Source organism: Dunckerocampus dactyliophorus, chromosome 12 (assembly GCF_027744805.1).
Source record: "Dunckerocampus dactyliophorus isolate RoL2022-P2 chromosome 12, RoL_Ddac_1.1, whole genome shotgun sequence".
NCBI lineage: Eukaryota > Metazoa > Chordata > Actinopteri > Syngnathiformes > Syngnathidae > Dunckerocampus > Dunckerocampus dactyliophorus.
In genome coordinates this window covers 21515451-21535510 of record NC_072830.1, presented here as the reverse complement: position 1 = coordinate 21535510, position 20060 = coordinate 21515451, and the positions used below count along the sequence as shown (strand labels likewise).

General features: G+C 41.2%; 1 protein-coding gene across 9 annotated transcripts in view; it reads left to right on the top strand.

The window, feature by feature from the left end:
* The window catches only part of pitpnm3 (PITPNM family member 3), a 114379-nt gene that overhangs the window by 28264 nt on the left and 66055 nt on the right, over positions 1 to 20060 (top strand). For 7 of the 9 annotated variants that reach the window (XR_008573069.1, XR_008573068.1, XR_008573066.1 and 4 more), the window contains one exon: positions 9286 to 9396. The exons of 1 other annotated variant lie outside the window; for it this stretch is intronic. Coding sequence is in view for 1 of the 8 variants with exons in the window: in XM_054793325.1 (XP_054649300.1) it covers positions 9286 to 9396 (111 nt within the window). In the remaining 7 variants the exon portion in view is untranslated. The remainder of the gene's footprint in view (positions 1 to 9285; positions 9397 to 20060) is intronic. One more of the 9 variants, XR_008573070.1, reaches the window with a different exon arrangement.

Genomic DNA, 20060 nt, shown 5'->3' with positions numbered 1-20060 from the left:
GCACTGTGGACACAATGGAAATATACATCAAGATATGAAGTCACTGAGGAGTTTTCTGCTAAATCAATGACTCTTATTGTATTGTGACATATGCAGTCTTGTCAGGGAAGACCAAGAATGAAACCCCACAAGACGCATTATCTTTGGAATAATTCATTCCTGTAATGATTCTTTATTTTCCAGTACCAACGGTCATCATCATAAAACTTCTATTAACTGCACGGGCAATGTTTAAGTAAGTTTTGACGTCCGTAACTGTCATACATTTGTCAGCAAAAGTTAGCCTGTGTAATAATAATATATTTAAAAGAATAAAACAATCATTAGACACTCTCTTAACTTTAATGAAAATGAGGAGGGGGAGTAAACGTCGCCTCACAAATCTAATACGCAACTGTCACACGAGAATAAAATGAAACAAACCTCAAATAACGCTGGTAAAATATAACACACATAAGTCACGACTGCCTTTTGAAGACAAGTGTGTAAGAAATCCTTTAAAGTCTTTCTTTTTTCTGTGCATTCTAAAGACATCGAAACAGCTAAAAAATAGACACCTAAGAATGCACGTAATGGGAGGCACCTATTCCGCCTAAAAGCCTTCTGAAAACAACAAAAATAAAACACCAAAAACTTTCAATTTACACAATGTGATCCCGCGTATTAACCAAGCTACAGAGACATTGCTATAATTGTTGTTATTAACGCTCTTACGCCGAAGAACTGCGTTACGGGCATAGTGACACCTCGCCACACCACACCGGCTAGCTACTAGCTGGCTAGAGACTAGCTTCACCACACACTTGCTCACAGCACATCAGCGCCGCGCTCACAATGCATCAGGCCACCACCAAAAGCTACATATTGGAGCTGCTGCTGTGTTTTTATTTTTGAGTTTGGAAATGTTAACGCTAGGTGTAGCGTTCGTTTCTATGTTTTTTTTCTATTAATTTACCTTTAGCTTTCGGCATTTTGAAATCTGCATCTGCTCACGACTCTGTAGTCTCATGCCCTTTTATGGGCATTGATGGGCTCTTACCTATGCTAGTCACATGTTAATTCGGCTCACCTTGCACATGCTTTTAATTTGCGAGGAGATGGGATTTATCGGTTTAAGAACACAGCTGCGAACAATGCTGAGGTTTAAGAACACGATGAATCTGACAGAGTTTTCTTAAGAACCCTCTCCAAGGGGACCTATTATGCGTTTCCTCTTTTCTGACCTATAAATGTTGTTACAATGTTGTATTCTCGTGTTAAACGATGCCATCGCATCATATCATGAGGTTTGCGCATTTGGAAGTGAACCCTGATAGCAGTTTTGGATGGCTCTGCACGAGGTTTTTTTAACACTGACGTCAACGCAACCCGGACTTCCTTTTATGGGCATGGCCAAGCACACGCTGTAGGCCTGCCCTCCCCCCACTCTGCTTCGCTCCGTTGTCGAATATTTCACCGTGTTAGCATGTTGAGCAATGGCTCCCAGGAAATGTTTGTTGAGGGAAAGGTAATTTTGTTTAGCTTTCCTAAAGAGGCCAGCATCAGGCAGAAGTCGATTCAGTTGCTGATTCCTGGCCAGCAAGAGAAAAATATGCTCATGTGTCAATGGCACTTCACATGGGACTGTTTTGTGAACACTACCAAGCTGGACTGCCCGCCAAACTGTTGCTGAAGTCCGACGCCTTTCCAACGTTACTTGGTTGTGTTGAAGAGTCAGAAGACCAAACTGCAGCATTCTAGAGCGAGCATACAGGGCTGTATGTTAAAAGCGGACATTTAAAAAAAAGATAAATTGCCGTTTACTATCAACTCCTGTATCGGCGAAATTAGAAAGTGGGGTTCGGCAGCTGTCCGGAAGCCCTCGGGAGCGTGACCAGTCACAGCGGAGTGGGCTCGGCAGGAGGCATACCTGGAGAAGGGCCGTGGGTGGAGTAAATTACACAGATTGTTTGGACGGGAAGCAGGAAAGCCAAGGAAACACTGCAGCAAGAGGCGCAGAGTCTGGAAGATCTAGAAAGCTGCTCTATAGGAGTCCAGAACTCAACACAAAGGCCCGAAAATGAGTACAATAGTTCTCCTTTAAGAACTGCGAGAAAATGTAAGAATGTAACTGCTGCTGCAGTCGGAGCAATTTGGTGACCAGAATGTCCTAGATGGTGGTTTTGAACACTGAGCTGTAGTCCACAAAGAGCACTCTTTAGGCATGTCGGGACAGTGGCATGTGTCAGGGAGAGGTTGAACAGTTTGGTAAGGATCCCTGCCAGCTGGTCTGCCCATGCTTGGACGACCACTCCGGGGATACCATCAGGACTAGCAGCCTTCCTGGGGCTCACTCCCCTGCTCTCAGCAGAGGCTTACTTTCATGGCAAGGAACCATATTTGATAACTTCAGTTCAAGTTAAAACGGATGCCAGACCAGAACTCTGCTCATGGAACAAAGTGGGGGAAGAGTCGGTGTTGATGCAGCACACTGCTGATGAGGATGCCATGCCACTTCATGTCAAAAAATCCGAACTATCCCCCACTGTAGGAATTTCTGGGAGAATTTCCAGACTTTTTGTTCAGCGTTCATCTTGTACATGTGTGGGATTCGAGCATCCAAGGTAAAAAATCAGTCACTTAAGCGGCAGCTGCCACAGATTGGAGTGTACAGCCGAGTGAAGGTTTCCTGAGAATGTATACTGAGAACACACACCAGTACGCTGTGTACCTCAGCTTTCCCAAAATAAATGCTCATAGAACATGAAGCCCGCTCAAAGCGCATTGGTTATTATTAAGAATGTCATCACTCTTGAAAGATCCCTGCAAGGATGTGCGTCCAAGGCCTCTTGTACGTAGTCACTCTTGTCTAACCTCTCTTCAAGTCTTCTTTCATTTATTTTATTTAAGACGTTAAATTGTAAGAAAGTCTTGTCATAGTTTTTCTCAATTTGCATGAAGTGCACCTCTGAAATTATCGAACCTTGCGGGACCGTAAAGGCTGTGATTGGTCGGCATGTAGAACATTATTCCCTGTATATATAGGACTCTTTCAGAGGGCCTACAACCCAGCTCTGAAAACTCATTCTCCTCTGATTTTGGATCTTACAAATAGTTGACGAGAGTTGGTGTCCAACCGGCGGACCAGGTGCCATCTGCGGCGCATTGCTTGTTTTCTATTGGCCTGCGGCACAGCAAAAGTAGGAAAAATAGAGCAAAAACCGTAACGTACACAGAAATGAAAGGTTGATACTAATAATAACACAAATCTTTGTCTTATTCTCAGCAAAGACATAAACACAACATTTGTGTTTTTCTTTCATGAGTCGAACTCCCAGGATCTCTTTTTATGTACACACATCCCTTGCCGAGATATCTAGCCCCCTTACAGGTGTGGCATATCAAGATGCTGATTATAAAGCATGATTATTGCTCAGGTGTACCTTAGGCTGGCCACAATAAAAGGCCAGTTTTATCACACAGCACAATGCCACATATGTTGCAAGTGTTGAGTGAGCGTGCAACGGGCAGGAATGGTCACCAGAGCTGCCTCACAATCACAGACCACAGATGAATCACAGTTTTCAGGTGTTGTGTAGGTGTTGTTGATGGCGTTGTTGATGGAGTGGTGCATGGTTGCAGTGGTGTTATGGCATGGACTGTGGGTAGGGGTTTATTTTGTCTCGTTAAGGCATTAAGGCAGTGGTCCTCAGATATTTTCTGTCATGACCCTCTTAGGGGACAGCCATTTTTTCATGACCACCCCTCCCGATTTCAAATACTATTGAGAATCTGATCAAATCTATTTATTTATCTGTATTGGACAGACTGAACTGAAAACTGAAACCAGTAAAATGCAACAAAATGGAGAGCTGTGAAGCATACAAGCCTATTCAAGAGTCAAATTGCACGATGAGTACGATAAATTTGGATATGATGGAAGGTCTGCATTAACACGGAAAGTACTCCCTGCCTCTCACGCACCCCCTGACAGTTCACCAAGCACTGCATTAAGGTAAGCAGAAGAATGTCAGGTAAAAGCTCAACAAAACCAAAAAAAATTAATATGTATAGCATGTGGGTTTTTTAAAAATTGCCATAACAAAAACTCAGATGCAACCCAGCTGCTCCTGGTAGCAGGGTCTGGTGGTTTTAAATTGTCATATTAGGATAGTATAAGTATAGTCAATAGAATCCATCCATTTGTTTTTCTTAGGATTTATTAAGTTCTCATTGGCAGGTTTGTCTAAAGAACTGTACTGATTGGTGGAAAAGTGGCTTTAGGAAACGTAATTACAGCCACCGAGTGGACGATGCAAGCAGTGACTGAGGCATGGTACCAATCAGAGAGGAAGCCACTATTTTAGTCTACATGGACGCTTTCCCCCAAATGTAGCCCACTGCTGTTGCATTAGAGTTGTTAGAATAAGCATCCCAATGTTTTTATTGTCACTGTCAGTGTTGCTAAGAGGCCACAGCGCCAGTTTTATCTCTGATGCAGAAATGTAATGACAGTTACGCTTCATCATGGGTATCATGGGTCCATCAGTGAGGATGTTACATCACTTAAATGACCATCCCACGGGGCTACTGAGGAAGATATAGATGGTGATTAAGGCACAGAGAGTATGTAGCAAAATCTTGTAGCGTGGTGATACAACAAAAAGGCACAAGTGCAAAATGTGCAAATGTCTTGGACATCATTAGATTTGTGTCTTTAGCAGTCCAGGAATCGAAACTCACGTGACACCAATATTGAGCTATTTTCTACAATTGACTGTTTTACACTATTATTAAAAGCGATTTGCACAGCACTGTCTAATCTGGTCCTTTAGCATACAATAAAAGTCAGCACATGCTGCTGCTTCATGGTCTTTGCTTCCCGAAATCTCATCCTCATCTTGCGTCATCAGATGTTGAACAGGCCTAAAACAAAGCCCCGGATAGTAGTGAAGATTATTACAGCGCTGTAACAACTCATGCCTGCTTGATGAGATCAAGAAATGGAGGAATTCTAAAACAGAAAGGGATTGGAAGAGGTCAGCTGAGTGTGCTTCCTCATGGTTTAAAAATCACAGCATCACCTCCACCCTGACACCTGCTCACAGTGAGCTGACAGCTTGAAGGATGTCCCTAAATCTCTTTTCTGTCCCTCGAGGCTGTCTAGAGTCAGGCCAGTCTCTCACCTCCTTTTTCCTCACCTGAAGTTCAAAGCATATTCCCATGCGCTATTTAAGTTCATGGCTGCTGTCAGCTGCCTTCATCAGTCATCATTTAAGTATTCTACATAGTGGTATGCCCTAGAAATGCTTGCCTTGATTGATAAAACAATCAGTTATTAGTTATTTTACATGCTGTTTAGCACCATATGTATATTTTTTTTTTACTAATAATAGGCCACATTCAACCAATATATGTTTGAAAAACCGTGATGGATTGAAGCCGCGAATTTCGAACCGTGATGTGTTAACCTATTGTACTCCATATACAATACTGAAGTATTTTTAGCCATTTTTTTTTGTTCTGACTGCTTGCTTTGCCTTTGCTTTACTACTGCTACTTGTCAGACCTGAATTAATTGTGCCCTCTTCTAGCTGCTGCCAAGTATTGCAACTTTATTGAGAATAAAATTGTCATGTTATGAGAATACAGTTGTAACCTTACAGGAATTTTATTCTCACAAAATTATTATCATGTTATGTTTCATAACGAAAATGTTTCATGATGTTACCTGATTAATACATGACAGGTGTCATTGAGGATCAGTATTAGTTAGTTTGCATCCCTTCTTTCTCTCCGCTCTCCTTGTGCTGGATATGTTGGAATTTGTGACTGTTTGTGATGTTCCCTCATTATCCCATAAGCTCAGTGCTGTGTGAGCTCAGCAAGGATGGAAGACGTCATATAGCGAATGACAAACCGTGACCATTTGACCCTCTGCTGTGCGATTCAAACAGACAGGCGGCGTTGACTTGTATCAGAAGCTCCGGGCAGAAAAGAGCGAGAGAGAAATCTGCCAGTTTTGTTCTCTCCCCCCTCCATCCTGCATGACTCATCCTGCCTTGGATTTGAGTGTGTGACGGGTAGACAAACACTTTGCTGGACCACTCAGTCAGTGTACGCCTGGCTTGTCCTTGTGCTTTAGCCTCACAAGTGTCCAATAGAGACGTACCGATCATTTACCATGACAGCCTAACACCTTGCATCCCAGCTGTTGGCTTTTGCCATGACGCGGGGGGTGCATTCCATTATGCTGCACATCCAATGCATTGGCAGTACAGTATGTTTGGATGTGTGGACCATATGTATAGATTTCTTCATCATGTTTTCAAAAAATGCATGTCATAGAAGATAGATGTATAATATACGTTCACTGGCCGCGGTATTAGGTGCAACAGTGCAAGATCTGTATCTAAGTTAGTGCTTTTACAAACAGACAAATGGTTTTGACACTAAACATAGAAATTAATGTAACAATATGTTCATGTGCTTGTCGTTTGCAGTGTACTGCATCATACCGAGGCCTGCTTTTCATGTTGTTATGTTGTAATTTCTGAATCAAAATATGAGAAACAGCTCTCAGTATGATGCAATGCATTTCTATGCCACTGCAAACTACAACTAGAATAATAGGCAGTGTCGATCAAAACTGAGCATTATTAAGTCAAAACATGCAACATTTGATACAATTGTTGCATTGGGTCTCATCAGACCGTTGGTTTTTCAAGTGTGGCGCTGTGAGCCTTTCGGGAGCATATTTGTTTTGCCTTTGACATAACTGAAATTAACTGAATAGGCTTGGAACAAATGTTTTTCTTCAAGCTGTTGTACCTCTCTTGAAGTATTCTGGCGACTCACCCGGCATTAGACGATTCATTTGTACCTAATGGTGTGACCAGTGGGTGTATATGAGGACATATTTTGCATAAAAACAATCTGCTTGAATTTATTCAGTTAGATCAAACCCTGTTTTATTTACTTTCATGGTGCAGTACATTTGGTTACATGAAAAGCTGGAAAGAAGACTGCTATGAAGGCTTGCTAAAACTATGAGCGATAATGCAAGCTCTGAAAATAATGATTATGTTGTATGTTTTAAATAATCTGGGAAATACTGTCTATTTCACAGTGGACAGGATTCAACTACAAATTAAATGTTTTGACATTTGTGTTTGGTAGATCACGTCTGTGTTGTAATACTCCTTGCCAATACCTTTCATACTATTGGAAAGCCATTTTTTTAAATGATGTCCCACTTGTAAGCCATATGATTTATATTAAGTCAGCAGCAAAACTGAGCAAGTGCATTGCACCCATGTGAAATTAAACAAATATTTACTTCGTCTGCCAAACAGCTTATTCTGCAATCGCTGTTTACTCCTGTTTGGTGTTCTTTGGTGGAATGATTCAGTAACAAAGAAGAATATTGACATACTAGCAATTCGACAATTTATTGTCATGCTGTTCACACATGGGATGTCATTCCACTTCTCAAACGTGCAAACATATTTATGTTAATCACTCTAGCACAAACAGCACACCCAAGCTGGTGCCACAAGTATTCCGCTCTACTCCCATCGCAAATGCATCATATAAAATGGAAATAAACAGGCTTTCCATTAGTCTCAAATGTATTTTATGTTATTGTTTAAAGTGATCATGACATCAAAATAAAGTTAAAAAAAAACAATAACAAAATGTAAGTACTCACTTAACAATTTTTGTTTTGTCATACAGCTGTCATAGATAAATAAGCAACTATGAAATAGGAGTGAAATGAAGTGGTGAACTTTCTGAACCGACGCCATCTTGGCTGTGACGTCACACCCGGAACATTTTCCGGGAACCAGATTCAAAACACATATAGCCATGAAAAATGGCCACCAGTATGTTTTTTTGACTGCCAGCTTCAAAATAAAGCAGTGAGCAGCGATCACTGCTTATTTAGCCCTGGAATGAAACCAGGAAATTCTAAAATTCCTAGAATAGATCTAGTAAAAAAAAAAAAAGATGGATTTATTGTACAGATACCACATTAGCCGCCTAGCTAGCGTGTCAGAGCTACCCAGATAGGAATTAGTACTGCATTAGGCTGCCTACTATGGAGTATATTAGCAGCAGAAACGTAGATTGACTTACTGCCACCTTGGCATGCTTTTCCACGGTTGAACGTCTTGTGGGTTTTTGACTTTTCATTAGTATTAAAAAATTTGTCCCACAAAGGTTGCCCATCATCTGATGAGGCGAATGGTGTCTTTTACAAATGTGAGCAAGCTTACACCTTCCCCTCAAGTTTCCCAGCAAAATCCTTCAACACAACAAGCGGACATAATATAAAATATATATAACAACAGAAATTCACAGAGAAGTGGAGCATTGTATCAGAGAATGCATTGTAGTGAAGTCGTCCTCGGGCGTTTCCAGATCTTTTTAACCGAGCCAATAAAAAGCTTTGGGTGGGACTGTCTGGTACTGACGTCACTTGGTCCGCCTCCTCCAGACCCGGAAGAAGTGACGAAAATTGCGAAAAAGAATAATTATTTAAGCATTGGACCACACATATAACACAGGAAATCTGTCTTTCATTGTTATTTTTCACAGCAGAAATAACAAGATTAACATGTGTTTTGGTGCCATGAGCACTTTAAAGTTGCAACTAACGATTATTTTCTTTAGTCGATTAATCTGAAGCTTGTTGTTTTTTATTAATCGAGTAATCGGTTAGTCCCTATACAGGGCAAATCAATTTGAACGAAATATAAACATCTGCAACAAATCAGAAATGAGGCAAAAATGGCCATCACTCGTCACTGTTTTCCAAACACAAAGCTGATGTTTGTGAATATCTTTTAGATAATAAGATAATAGGTCTGCTTTCATGGATGACGAACGAAATTGTAAAAAAATCACATTAGAGAAGCTGAAATGCCAGAATATTTTCCTTTTTAAATAAAAAGAAAGATGAATTGAATACCAAAATAGTTGTCTATTAATTGGATAACTGAATAATCATTGATTTCTCAATTCATTGTTGGAGCTCCATTATTGTTGATATTTTCGTTTCGTGTTCACATGCGAAGTACACTTTGTCTAATCTTTGTCGAATCTTATAACAATGAAGTCAAAAAGCACACCAGGTCTGATGAAAGTAACACAGATGACAACCGAGCCAACAACAACATGATGGATGATGTTCTTTTTCTTTGATCACTTGGATGTTCAAGATTAATGGCCTGACGTGTTGTTGATGCGCAAAGTGAGAGTTCTTCTTCACTGCTCATGTTCCCGTGTGTATGTGTGCCTCAGCAGATGTTATGGAGGGAAAAAGTGCCATTCTGCTCGGCATGAGTCAATGGAACTCAAATGACCTGGTGGAGCAGATTGAAACGCTGGGACACATGGAGGATCCATCTCATGGTATCAACACACACACACACAGAATATAGACATTTCATCCTATAAGCAAAGCTGCATCTGGATCATTTGGTAGGCAAAATCAGAAACATACAACCCTAAATAATAAGCTGACTGTGAGTAAATGTTTGCTTTTGAGTTATTTAGCCTCAGTACATTACTCATCATTTGGAATCTCCACCAAATCGTGCTATAAAAATGTCATTAGCAGCAGGAGATAAGACTGTCTCGTCTCATGATAACAGGCGTATAAATAGTAGGCTGGTGGAAATCTGGCATTTTTCTCTGAAAGGTTTGTTGTTTGCCGTTGCAAATGCCATGCGGTCAAGGGACCCTAGCCTCATTTGAATACCATAAGCAATAACTAAAATGTCACTGCATCCAATTTTCACATCAACAACCAGCCATGTGGAAAAACCCCCCAAAGCCGAACGAGAAGAGGAGCTCAGTTTGACTTGAAGCTTTAAGCGGATGCTTCTGTGCATAGAAAAAAAAAAAGAGCTGACGCATAGGAAGGATGGGGGTGGGGGTGGGGTGACATGGAAATAAGCAATCTGTTTGATCTTTGGGAGTTCTCTTGCTCTGTCTTTCCATCTGTGGGCTCGGATTGGTGATGCTTGAGGAATAATGCTCGACAGTAAGGGTTCCATTACCTGACACCAACTGAACTGTTCAGTATCGGACTGTTTTCACGTGAACACTAAAACGGCCATCTGTGAGGACGTGTGTGTTCAGTGTAAGCATGCACGACAATGGTGGACCACAGCAGCTGAGAAACATTGCTGAACAGTGGGGGACAAGATATCAACATCTCATCAACTGTACTGTTAAGAGATAACAACCACATCAACATCAAAATCAGATATCGATATTCTCACTGTCCGACGTGCAAGTATGTGCACACTTGCTGACGAGATTTTAACCTAGTGTATTTAAACAACCAATGAAATCTAGACTGGAGCTGACTCTTGACTCTTATTACCTAGTTTTATTTTGCTGTCAATTGCTGAAAGGTAATTATTACCTGTAATAGTAATCATAAAAATAAGCCAAAGGAGAGAATATTTGGGATCAACTGCGATCGAACGCTCCGATCAATCAAACCACTGATCAGTATCGGACGTTTTCCGTAAAAAACACGTAATCGGCATACTCTGACAAATGCCTTTCAAAGTCGATCACAAAAACTGATCACTTATGGCTCGTACTACTGTAGCCTACACACTCAGAGAACCCTTTGTGCAGTGTAGCGTCTCCCTCCACCTTTCCTTAACACTACGCAGGCATGGGGCGGCAAACCCAACATGTCTGCTGCGTCACCGTGGGGTTGCCAACCGTCCATTAAAAACTGTCCCCCGTATTGAACTGACAAGGGACACACTTCGTTCCGTATTGCCACGAAAATCAAAACTAGTCTGTAAAATGTCAATGGCTTCAGTTTGACAGCTTGCCACAGACTATGCCAATCGATGCCAGAGTGTCCGATCACTCCCCTAGCAAACATTTTGCCCTTCGACTTTCCTGGCATCTTTATTTACATGCTTTACCCAATTGTCACTCAACCTTAAATTGTAGCAACTAGCTGCTAGAGTTATACTAGAGTTATCTGCCTAATGTCCGGTCTTTGGTCTCCAATTGTGACTTTTTACCAAAGTGACATTTTGTTTTTAAAACAAACAAGCAATGTGCTTAGTTCAAAGCTTGTTTTAGTCCCACGAGGAAGCTTCAAGTGGATATCACGTTCATGGAGCAAGTACCAGCTTACGTACAGAGGTATCCTAGCTCGCAAGCTGATTTTGAGTAGCTCACAGAGGGCCAAAGAATATTTACTTCAATTCTTGGTAGTTTTTTCGGCACAAAAGCTTACTTTTTTAATAATTCCCTTACAATTCCTTTAGAATCGAAACTTTATGCCCCTATACAGCGCCACTGGCCAATAGCACTCATCATAAATAAATTGAGTAATATATAGTTCATCCGGTTAATCGGTATCGGCTGATCTCACTCATGGGGTGATCAGTAGTGGAATCGGCAGCATAAAACCCTGATCGGAGCATCCCTAACTCAAATATAAACTACACTGTAGTGGTTCCCAAACTTTTAACAGTTGCATACCCCTTCAGACATTTGATGTGAGGCCATATACTCCACACTCCTGCACACAAGATATATATTTTTTTATCTTAATTAACTTGAAAGTTAATTAACTTGCCCTAATTCACGTAACCCTTATGACAATCGGTGTACCCCACTTTGGGAACCAAGGCTGTAGGCAACTATTGCTGCATCCAGTATGCACGGCTTTGCAGAAATGGCAACAGTATAATAATACATGGCCGCATTTACATGTTCTGTGTAAATTGCTTCTATTTTCATCGCCTCTCTTCTCTCGTGTATGCCCTTACACAGCACTTTTTGCGGTTACATTATAGCTGTCGGAACACTGCACAACTGCAAGTGGATGTTCATCGTTCTCTCCTCTTCATCTCGGAGCAGATTAGGTTATTGTGCTGCACAATAAAAACGATTTCAAGAGTTTTTCTATTTTTATCTCGAGCCCACCCGTCCTCAACGCTCTTATTTCAAGGTGCAGAGGATAGGATTGGGCTTGGACCCAGATTGCCTCTCCCTTGAGCTTCCTGAAATAAGATGCTAAATTGACAGATGTTATGAGTGATTCATTCATTTTCTACCATGCGCTGGAGCCTGTTCCTGACTTCAAGTGAGGGGTGGGGTTGACCCTGGACTGGTCACCAGTCAATCACAGGACACATATAGACGAACAACTGTTCACACTTCCGTTCATGCATATACAGTGGAACCACGGTTAGCGTCCGCCCTGGTTAGCATGTTTTTTGGTTAATTTGAAAATGTATGCCCCAGTTTCACCTCGGTTTGCATACACTCTCAGGTTAGTGTACAATATGGCGGGTCTTGTTGTGTTATTAATACACTGCATGTTTGTCCATCTGGATTCTTTTTTTTGTGTGTGTGTGTGTGTGTCCTGTCCAGCCATTAGGACAGATAGTATTGTTGATCTAAATGCCCTTACGTGCTCAACAGATTTGCTCTGCCAGGGAAAAGTGTGAGATACTCTTCCCGTTATTCAGAATGTATTTGACTTTGATGTTTTGTCATGAGGTATGTCTCGAATTCAGTAGCGTTTCTCACCTTCTTTATCAAAATGCTGGCACTTGCAACTTCCTTCGGCTCCATTTTGGGTTACAGTATTGAGGTGAATTCAAGGAACAACTCATGTCAAAACTGAAAGGTGGTGGTGGTTGATCTCGCTGCCACATTGTGTCTTTGGCAATAGCACATCAAGAATCAATGAAGGTAAAAGTAACTTTAAATGTTCATTTATCCCTTTCAGTCCATATGCATTTCAAATTGTTTTCTTCATGTAAATCTATAATTGCACAACTGTAAAAATCTGCTTTGTGTTAACATTTTCAGCTTTCTGAAACTGATTAATTGGATTTTTACTTATGGGAAAAATTCAGTTAGCGTCCATCAAACCTTTTGGAACAAATTAATGACGCTAACCACCAAGGTTCCACTGTATTTGCTTATATGGACATACGTATTTGTGGTGAAAGCATTTACGTACTCTTTGTGTGACAATCATAATAAGGTCCATTCAGCATATTTTCTGATGCAATTAACTATACTGAGTGATGCACAACATGATTAGCTGTTTTCTGCAACAGTGGGAAACTTTCAATTGTACTCTGAGAACCCTTTAAATTAACTCAATTGATGTAAATTTATGCGTGAATCAATAAAATATAATACTGAACTCCCACTGCAGAAGGTCCACATTTGAAAGAAATGCATTCATTGTTGTCAGGCCTGCATTACCATTAAAAATAATAAAATATAACCCTTTGTCTCACCACATTAACATCTCTAAAGGTTCAGGTCACTCCCACTTAACAAAATGTAAATGTGTTTAATCAATGTAAACAACTTCTGCTGACAGTGGAACCTCAATATTGTAATGCCCTTAGCGTTAAATTGGAATACAACAACAATGTTCTCAAAAAATGCACAATGTTTATTTAGTGCAGAGTAGTGACGAGTGCAATGAACTCGACATTGGAGAGACCAAGCAACCCTTATCCAAACGCATGGCACAACATAGGAGAGCAGTTTCTTCAGTCAGGGACTTTGCATCTAAAAAATGTCCAAATTCTGTATTGGGAGGACTGCTGGTTTGAAAGAAGCAATTTACGTCAAAGTTGAATGAAAAAAAAAACTTGAATGGCCCTCTCTAAACAGAGGAGAAGGTTTGCGCCCTCACCTATTGTCATCTTACAGTAATGTCCTGACATCTCTCCAAATATTGTCCCATTCCACGGGAGCGTGGCCATTAACAAGCTTTTTGTGCCACCAGACACTCAAACAGCCGATTGTTATGCAGGACACTTCTTCACCAGCCACACCCGGCAATAACAACAAGCTTATTGTGACCACCCACAGAGGACACCCTCACCAGAGAGAAATAAGGAGACTCTGGACCTAAACTTTTAGAACTGAAGAAGACATTTGGATTAAAGGTAAAATGTTTTCAACAAACAAGAAGAGTCCACTTGCCCTCAATTCAACCTTTTGCGGATTCATTTAGTTATCCCAAACGTAACAGATCAACTCTGGTTGCAAAGGTCAGCGCTGAAGTTCCAAAAAAAAGCTGTTGCTTTCAGTGACTGAGTTTCAGTGAGAATGTCAGTGTGTTCCTGTGGAGATAAAAGTACCTCCTGCAGAGATCATCCACAAGGTGGCTTTTATGCACCCCCCCCCTCTCTTTCTCACTCTCTCTCTGTTATGCACACACACACACACACACATGCTCCTATTACAGACCACTCACTAAACCATCAATGACCTGTGAAGTGCTTCACCGTAGGATAAGTGCTCATTCAAGGTACCGGAGCCTTTTCGGACAAGTAAGATACCAGTTTGAGAGTGTCATCTGTTTTAAAGGGATAGGTTTGTTACAAACGTTTTTTTTTTCAGAATGTTCTTCCATAACGGGATAGTAGTTACTAGGAATGTCACGAGACCTCGTGTGGCGAGCTCTCGCAAGATCGAAACGTGACGTGATTTCTCGCGAAAACAGGGCAGCCAGAAGCCAATCAGACTGTGAACTATGGCATTGCGACTATGAACGATAATAAATGTACGGTAATATGGAAGTGGCAGTGTGCGAAGCATTATTGGAAGTGCACATTAAGTGCTTTACACACATTTTAAACCCTGCAATCCAACCTACCTTGGTGTAGCCAGCGTAAAGTTGAACAGCTGCCGCGCGTGTTAATATCCAGGCAGACGCTGACGCTGTAGTAATCCTACACTTGGTCAAAGTTGCTAGATGAAACAAGAAATGCTCAGACTTGTCTGCACCCGTAAACCATTGACTGCCAGCCATGTTCAGAGCAGAGAGCTCCATACTGCCAGAGTTTTTAGGCATTTTTGCTGAACTTTCAAGACCAATAGAATATTGAGTTTCAGGACCACATAAACATTGAAACTATCTAAAGAAACTTTAGACTCTCTTCTTTCTTCAGAAAAAAAACATTTGTTTATCGCGTTTTTGGGTCTTTAGATGTTGGCGGTAGAACATAGGGTAGTTGAGGGTACTTGATTTTCACCAAAAAATAGAGAAAACCAGCTTTTTCTGCAGAGAAGCAAATTCAAGCAGAGTGACGGTGGGGTCTACTGGATGTGGGGATGAATCCCTGCTGCTGACCGATCCAGACGGTAGCCACTCTTCAGAAAAATCAGGGTCGGGTTCTGAATCACCCGGCTCTGAACTGCTTCTGCTCCGTTGTCGCGCCACATGGCTCAGCAACGCGAACCACTAGCTTGTTGCTTCAGCTGCCATTGTCAACTGCATTTGTGTCTACATCACCTACATCACCCATGTCACCTCTATCTTTTGCGATCACATCACGACTAAAGGCAGATCCACTGCCAGACAAGCTCTGTGACCGTGTTAGCTGCCTGTATTTTTTGTCTCCACTCGCTTTCTGCATGTGTTTAGCCATTTTCCTCTCTCAACCCACAATCCGTCTTCTTCATAGACAATCTGTCGCTGCCGGTTGGAGGAAAAGAGAACTGTTGTCCCCTACTGGGACAGAAATACATTGCGTACAAGTCATAAATTCACACACAAGATGAATTAGACTTTGATATGAAGCTCCCGTGAAAAAAAGCAAAAGACGTCAATAGATGTCTTTGGCAATCAAAGTTACTTTTTGAAAATACACTGGCAGCACTTGCCTTCTTGGTGAAACACGCATGGGCATGGTTGTCCAAAGTGGGGCCCACGGGCCAGCATCAGCTGCCCGGATGGCTCGAATGTCTGGTCCTAAGAAGGACTCTTAGATACTGCATAAGGGGGGCATCTAAAGTCTGAACAGTACAGGTATAGTACAGAACCCCAAAAATTTGAACTATCCTTTACATGGAGTGATTTCTAATGATGCTGCCTAAGGGGGACATATAAAGGCTGAATAGTATATATACAGTATAGAACCCTGTGGGATGCCATGACTGACTTTCACATAGATAGACGTTCATGTAGATTCTTTATTACCAATGGATACAAACTGCAGGTGCCGTGACAGGTGGGACTGACGCCAGTTTAATGCAGTTCCTGTAATTCCAATGGCATGTTCAAAACTGTATTAAAATTTCGTTATCGATTGTGTCGAATGCCGCTGTAAGATCTAATAAAACTATTACTGAAACAAGGACTTTGTCTGAGGCACCGAGGAGGTCGTTTGTAACTTTTACAAGTGCTTTTTCTGTGCTGTGGTGCATCCTAAATCCTGATTGTTTGTAGGAAATTGTGCAACTTTTTGGAAGCTGCTTTCTCTAGGACAGGGGTCTTCAGTTAAAATCGAATGTTGAAACCTCATTTTGCCTTAAACTGCATCAAACAGACCAGATCATTTGCATATGAAGTATAATGAAAGGCTGCACATCTCCCTAGTGTTTCAATACAACACAATTAACTTGGCAGCCACATTGCATTTAAAAAAAACAGATTTTACATAAATGAAAAAATGAAATGATCACAAACGGGTTCTGCACTTGTTTTTCATAATAAAGATAATTTAATAATTGTCTCTTTAACAGAAAAGCTGCAACAGTACATCTATTAAAGTTTCAGATTTTCTGGTTATTGGTGACACTGGGATTTGCGTGATTTTGTCACACAATTCCTGTTTTTCTTTACGTTTGAGTAAGGTTTCTGCAGCCGAAGCACACCTTCACAATTCTCCCGCCAGTGAAGGATGTTTTGTTTTGCCCCAGTAATCCATATAATCCTTACATTTAGCCTTACTCATTTGCATGTTGCTGTGCTGTAATTGAATGCGTGATGACTCTGCAGATTTTTCTTATTGGGATCTAATCTATGTTATTATCTGCCTTCTCACATCAGACTTCGGTGGATACTTCCCCTTGAATGATCTGTGCTTTCTCTCGTCACATTTCTGCGTTTGACCAGCGCTGCAGTTTCATACGGGACACGGCGGTTTGGCACTGTATTCTGGAAGCATGAACTTATATTGATCCGTCTATGCACTTTGAAATGTTTAGCTTTCTCTATCAACTTTTCTTACTTTTTTCTTACTTTTAAGCAAGCCATGGTGCTTCTCTGCAAATAAACCAACTATCTTGAGTCACATCACCGCGTTTGCCATCACGTAACCGTAATAACTAAAGTAATTACGCTTGCACTCTGCTGCTGTGACCGGTCCACCAGAGGGAGCCAGAGGAGTCCAGAGCCCAGAGGGAGGCTGACGTCATTGCAGCACCCCAATGAATGCGTTGCTCAGATGCAATGCATTATGGGAAAACTTTAAAAGTTTTTTTTAATTTTAAACTCGTATTGGTACATGTTTGTGTATTTCTCCGGTATACCTTTTGAGTGTTAAGTTGCTGTGTGATGAGTTTAGTGTTCTTTGTAAGATGACACTGAGTCAGACTGTTATGTTGTTTTCTGTTAGATATAATGACCTCCTGCGATTTCCAATGGGTTGACAACGTTTCCTCACTGACTCGCGAGCGGCACAGTATTTAAACAATTAGTAGTAGTTCTGAAGTAAAGGAGATGTCAGACGATTAGTGAAATTTACGGCAGTTGTCTCGTGTGTGATTTGATGTCAGCACTTTGCTGACAATGTAAATACAATTTCAGTTACTAAATAATTAATAACAATGTAAAGGTTACAACATGCTGTCACTGGTCAAATGTCTAAATGAGTCACTTAATGAGAAACTCACAGCTGTCTAGATCATTAATCATGTCATTTCCATGTGCGTAATAATTGCTGACACTAGTGTGGCTGGCATTTGTGCAGGTCGGGAAATCTATGTGCAAATAAAAATTCTCGTCATCGGGAAGCCTTGAAGGTGCAGCCGACGCCTCTCAGTCAAAGCCGCCCTTTAATCTCCATCTATTTGTCACTTCCTCTGAAGCCTTTATGGCTTTGCTCTGCTCTTCAATTACTCCTTCAGCTCTTTTTTTTCAAATTTTCCTCAGCCGCTGCACAGATTTTATTCGCCCACTTTGGCCTTTTTGCTCCTTCCCCTCTCTTCCCATTGCTGTGTGTGTCGTTCTCTCCCATCTGTCTTCCCATATTTATCACTCCACAAGCATTCAGAAACAATTTTGCTCTCAGTAGAAAAGATGGCAACCCCGGAGAAAGCGAGCAAAGAGACAGTGGATCTAGAAAGTGAACACATCCACTGATAAAACAGTTTAACTTTAGCTTTAATTTTAACATTCAGTCATTTTGGTGAGGATCTTTAGCAGCATGACTTGACAACATTTGCCTATGATTCCTTGCAAGTGCGTCAGATTGGGAGGGTACCTCTTCTGCACAACCCCCTTTTGGGTCACCCTACACATTTCCTGGTCTTGTCTCTGTTCTAAAGCTTCATCTGTTCAAGGCATTTTTTTGCAGATTTTTAGATGTATGTTCAGGTCTTTGTCGGCATACCGGTGTTTTTAATATTGTCATGCTAAATAAGCCAGACCGGAATGCTTTTTGTGAGCTAAACAGGAAGTTTAGTGACAATGATGTAATAGTAAGCTCTGCCAACAAGAGCACTTTCAAAGCAACAAGATGTATAAGAAGACTAAAATGCCACTCATGCTCGATATTTCCCCCCCTGGGCGTAGAACTTATTGAGTCATTTTCCATGGCTTTCACATCCACAGGCAACCTGTCCCCCTATTCACGAGCACATGCAGCGAGCGAGACCGTAAACATAAATTTAAAGGAAAACTGAGCTTATTTTGGAATTTTGCCCATCATGCGCATCCTTATGTGAGACATGAACACGTCTTTCTCTTTTCTGTGCATTCTAAAGACACAAGAACAATAAAAAGAGACAGCTCATGATTGCACGTAATGGGAAACACTTATTCCGCCTTTAAAGCCTTCTTAAAAAGACTCCAGCAACCGCCAACAATGCTCCATTCACATACAATGTGACGTGCATATTAAGTAAGCGTACACACAACGGAAACGCAATTGGACCTACGTCACTCCTTCTTTAGCGCTTCTGCGATGTCACGTGCTATGTGGTATTCTTCATATATGTAATATATTGGGGGATTATTTTAGTAGTGACTCTTATTAAACTAACTTCATGAGCATGCGAATGTTTCTATCGGCTTTATTTACCAACACTGAGCTATGCAATGCGCGTAGCGCAGACGTAAACATCAGATCAGGTTATGTATTACGTACATAAATAAATACAATAAAGCAACACATAAAATACAGTGATATTTGAACGTAAGCAACCAAAAGCAGAAGCTGAAAATAATTTATGTAACCAAGAAAAGAGGGCTTGTAATTTGTCCAGCTTCTAGCTACTAGCCGGCTAGCGACTAGCTTCACCACACACTCGCCCGCAGCGCGGCGTGCCTCAGACCGCTAGCAAAAAGGTAAGGCTAGATATTGGAGCTTCCGCCAATGCTGCTGTGTTTTTATTTTTGAGTTTGGAAAAGTCAATTCTAGGTGTAGGCGTTTGTTTCTATGTTGCTATGAGAAATCAATGCGCCAAAAAGTTGTGGTAATGCTTAAAAGGACTAAAATACAGTAAGTATTACATGTTATCATGAGTGTACCTGTTAGTACATGGTCACAGTATGTATTTAAAACCGTAAAACCTTGTAGGGGATTTTTGGAGATGTTTTAATAGCGGTCTTTGTAGGCAGCCCTGCTGAAAAAAAATGGTGGTCAGTGCAGGTCTATGCTGGTTTGGTGCTGGTTTAGCTGGTGCGCCATGCTGGTCTATGCTGGCTTTTCCAGCAGGGAGCATAGGTGGATCCCATTACGTGCCGAAATGATCTTTTTGTTTTGATACCTTTAGAAAAGAGAAAGACGTGTGTTCAAGTCTCATGTCTCAAGGATTGTGGATGATGGGCAACATTCCAAAAAAAAGTGCAGTTTTCCTTTTAGGTCTGAGGCTCATTTGTATTCTTACATCTCCAGCTGCCAGGACATTTTTAGCACACGGGGACGCGATCTGTCACACTGGAATTGCCATTAAATTAATGTTGTTTTCTTCCTCTTTGTGCTCAAGGAAAGCTAAAAAGCAATAAAAGAAAAGGGCATTTTTTTTCGGCATAATTTAAGGAA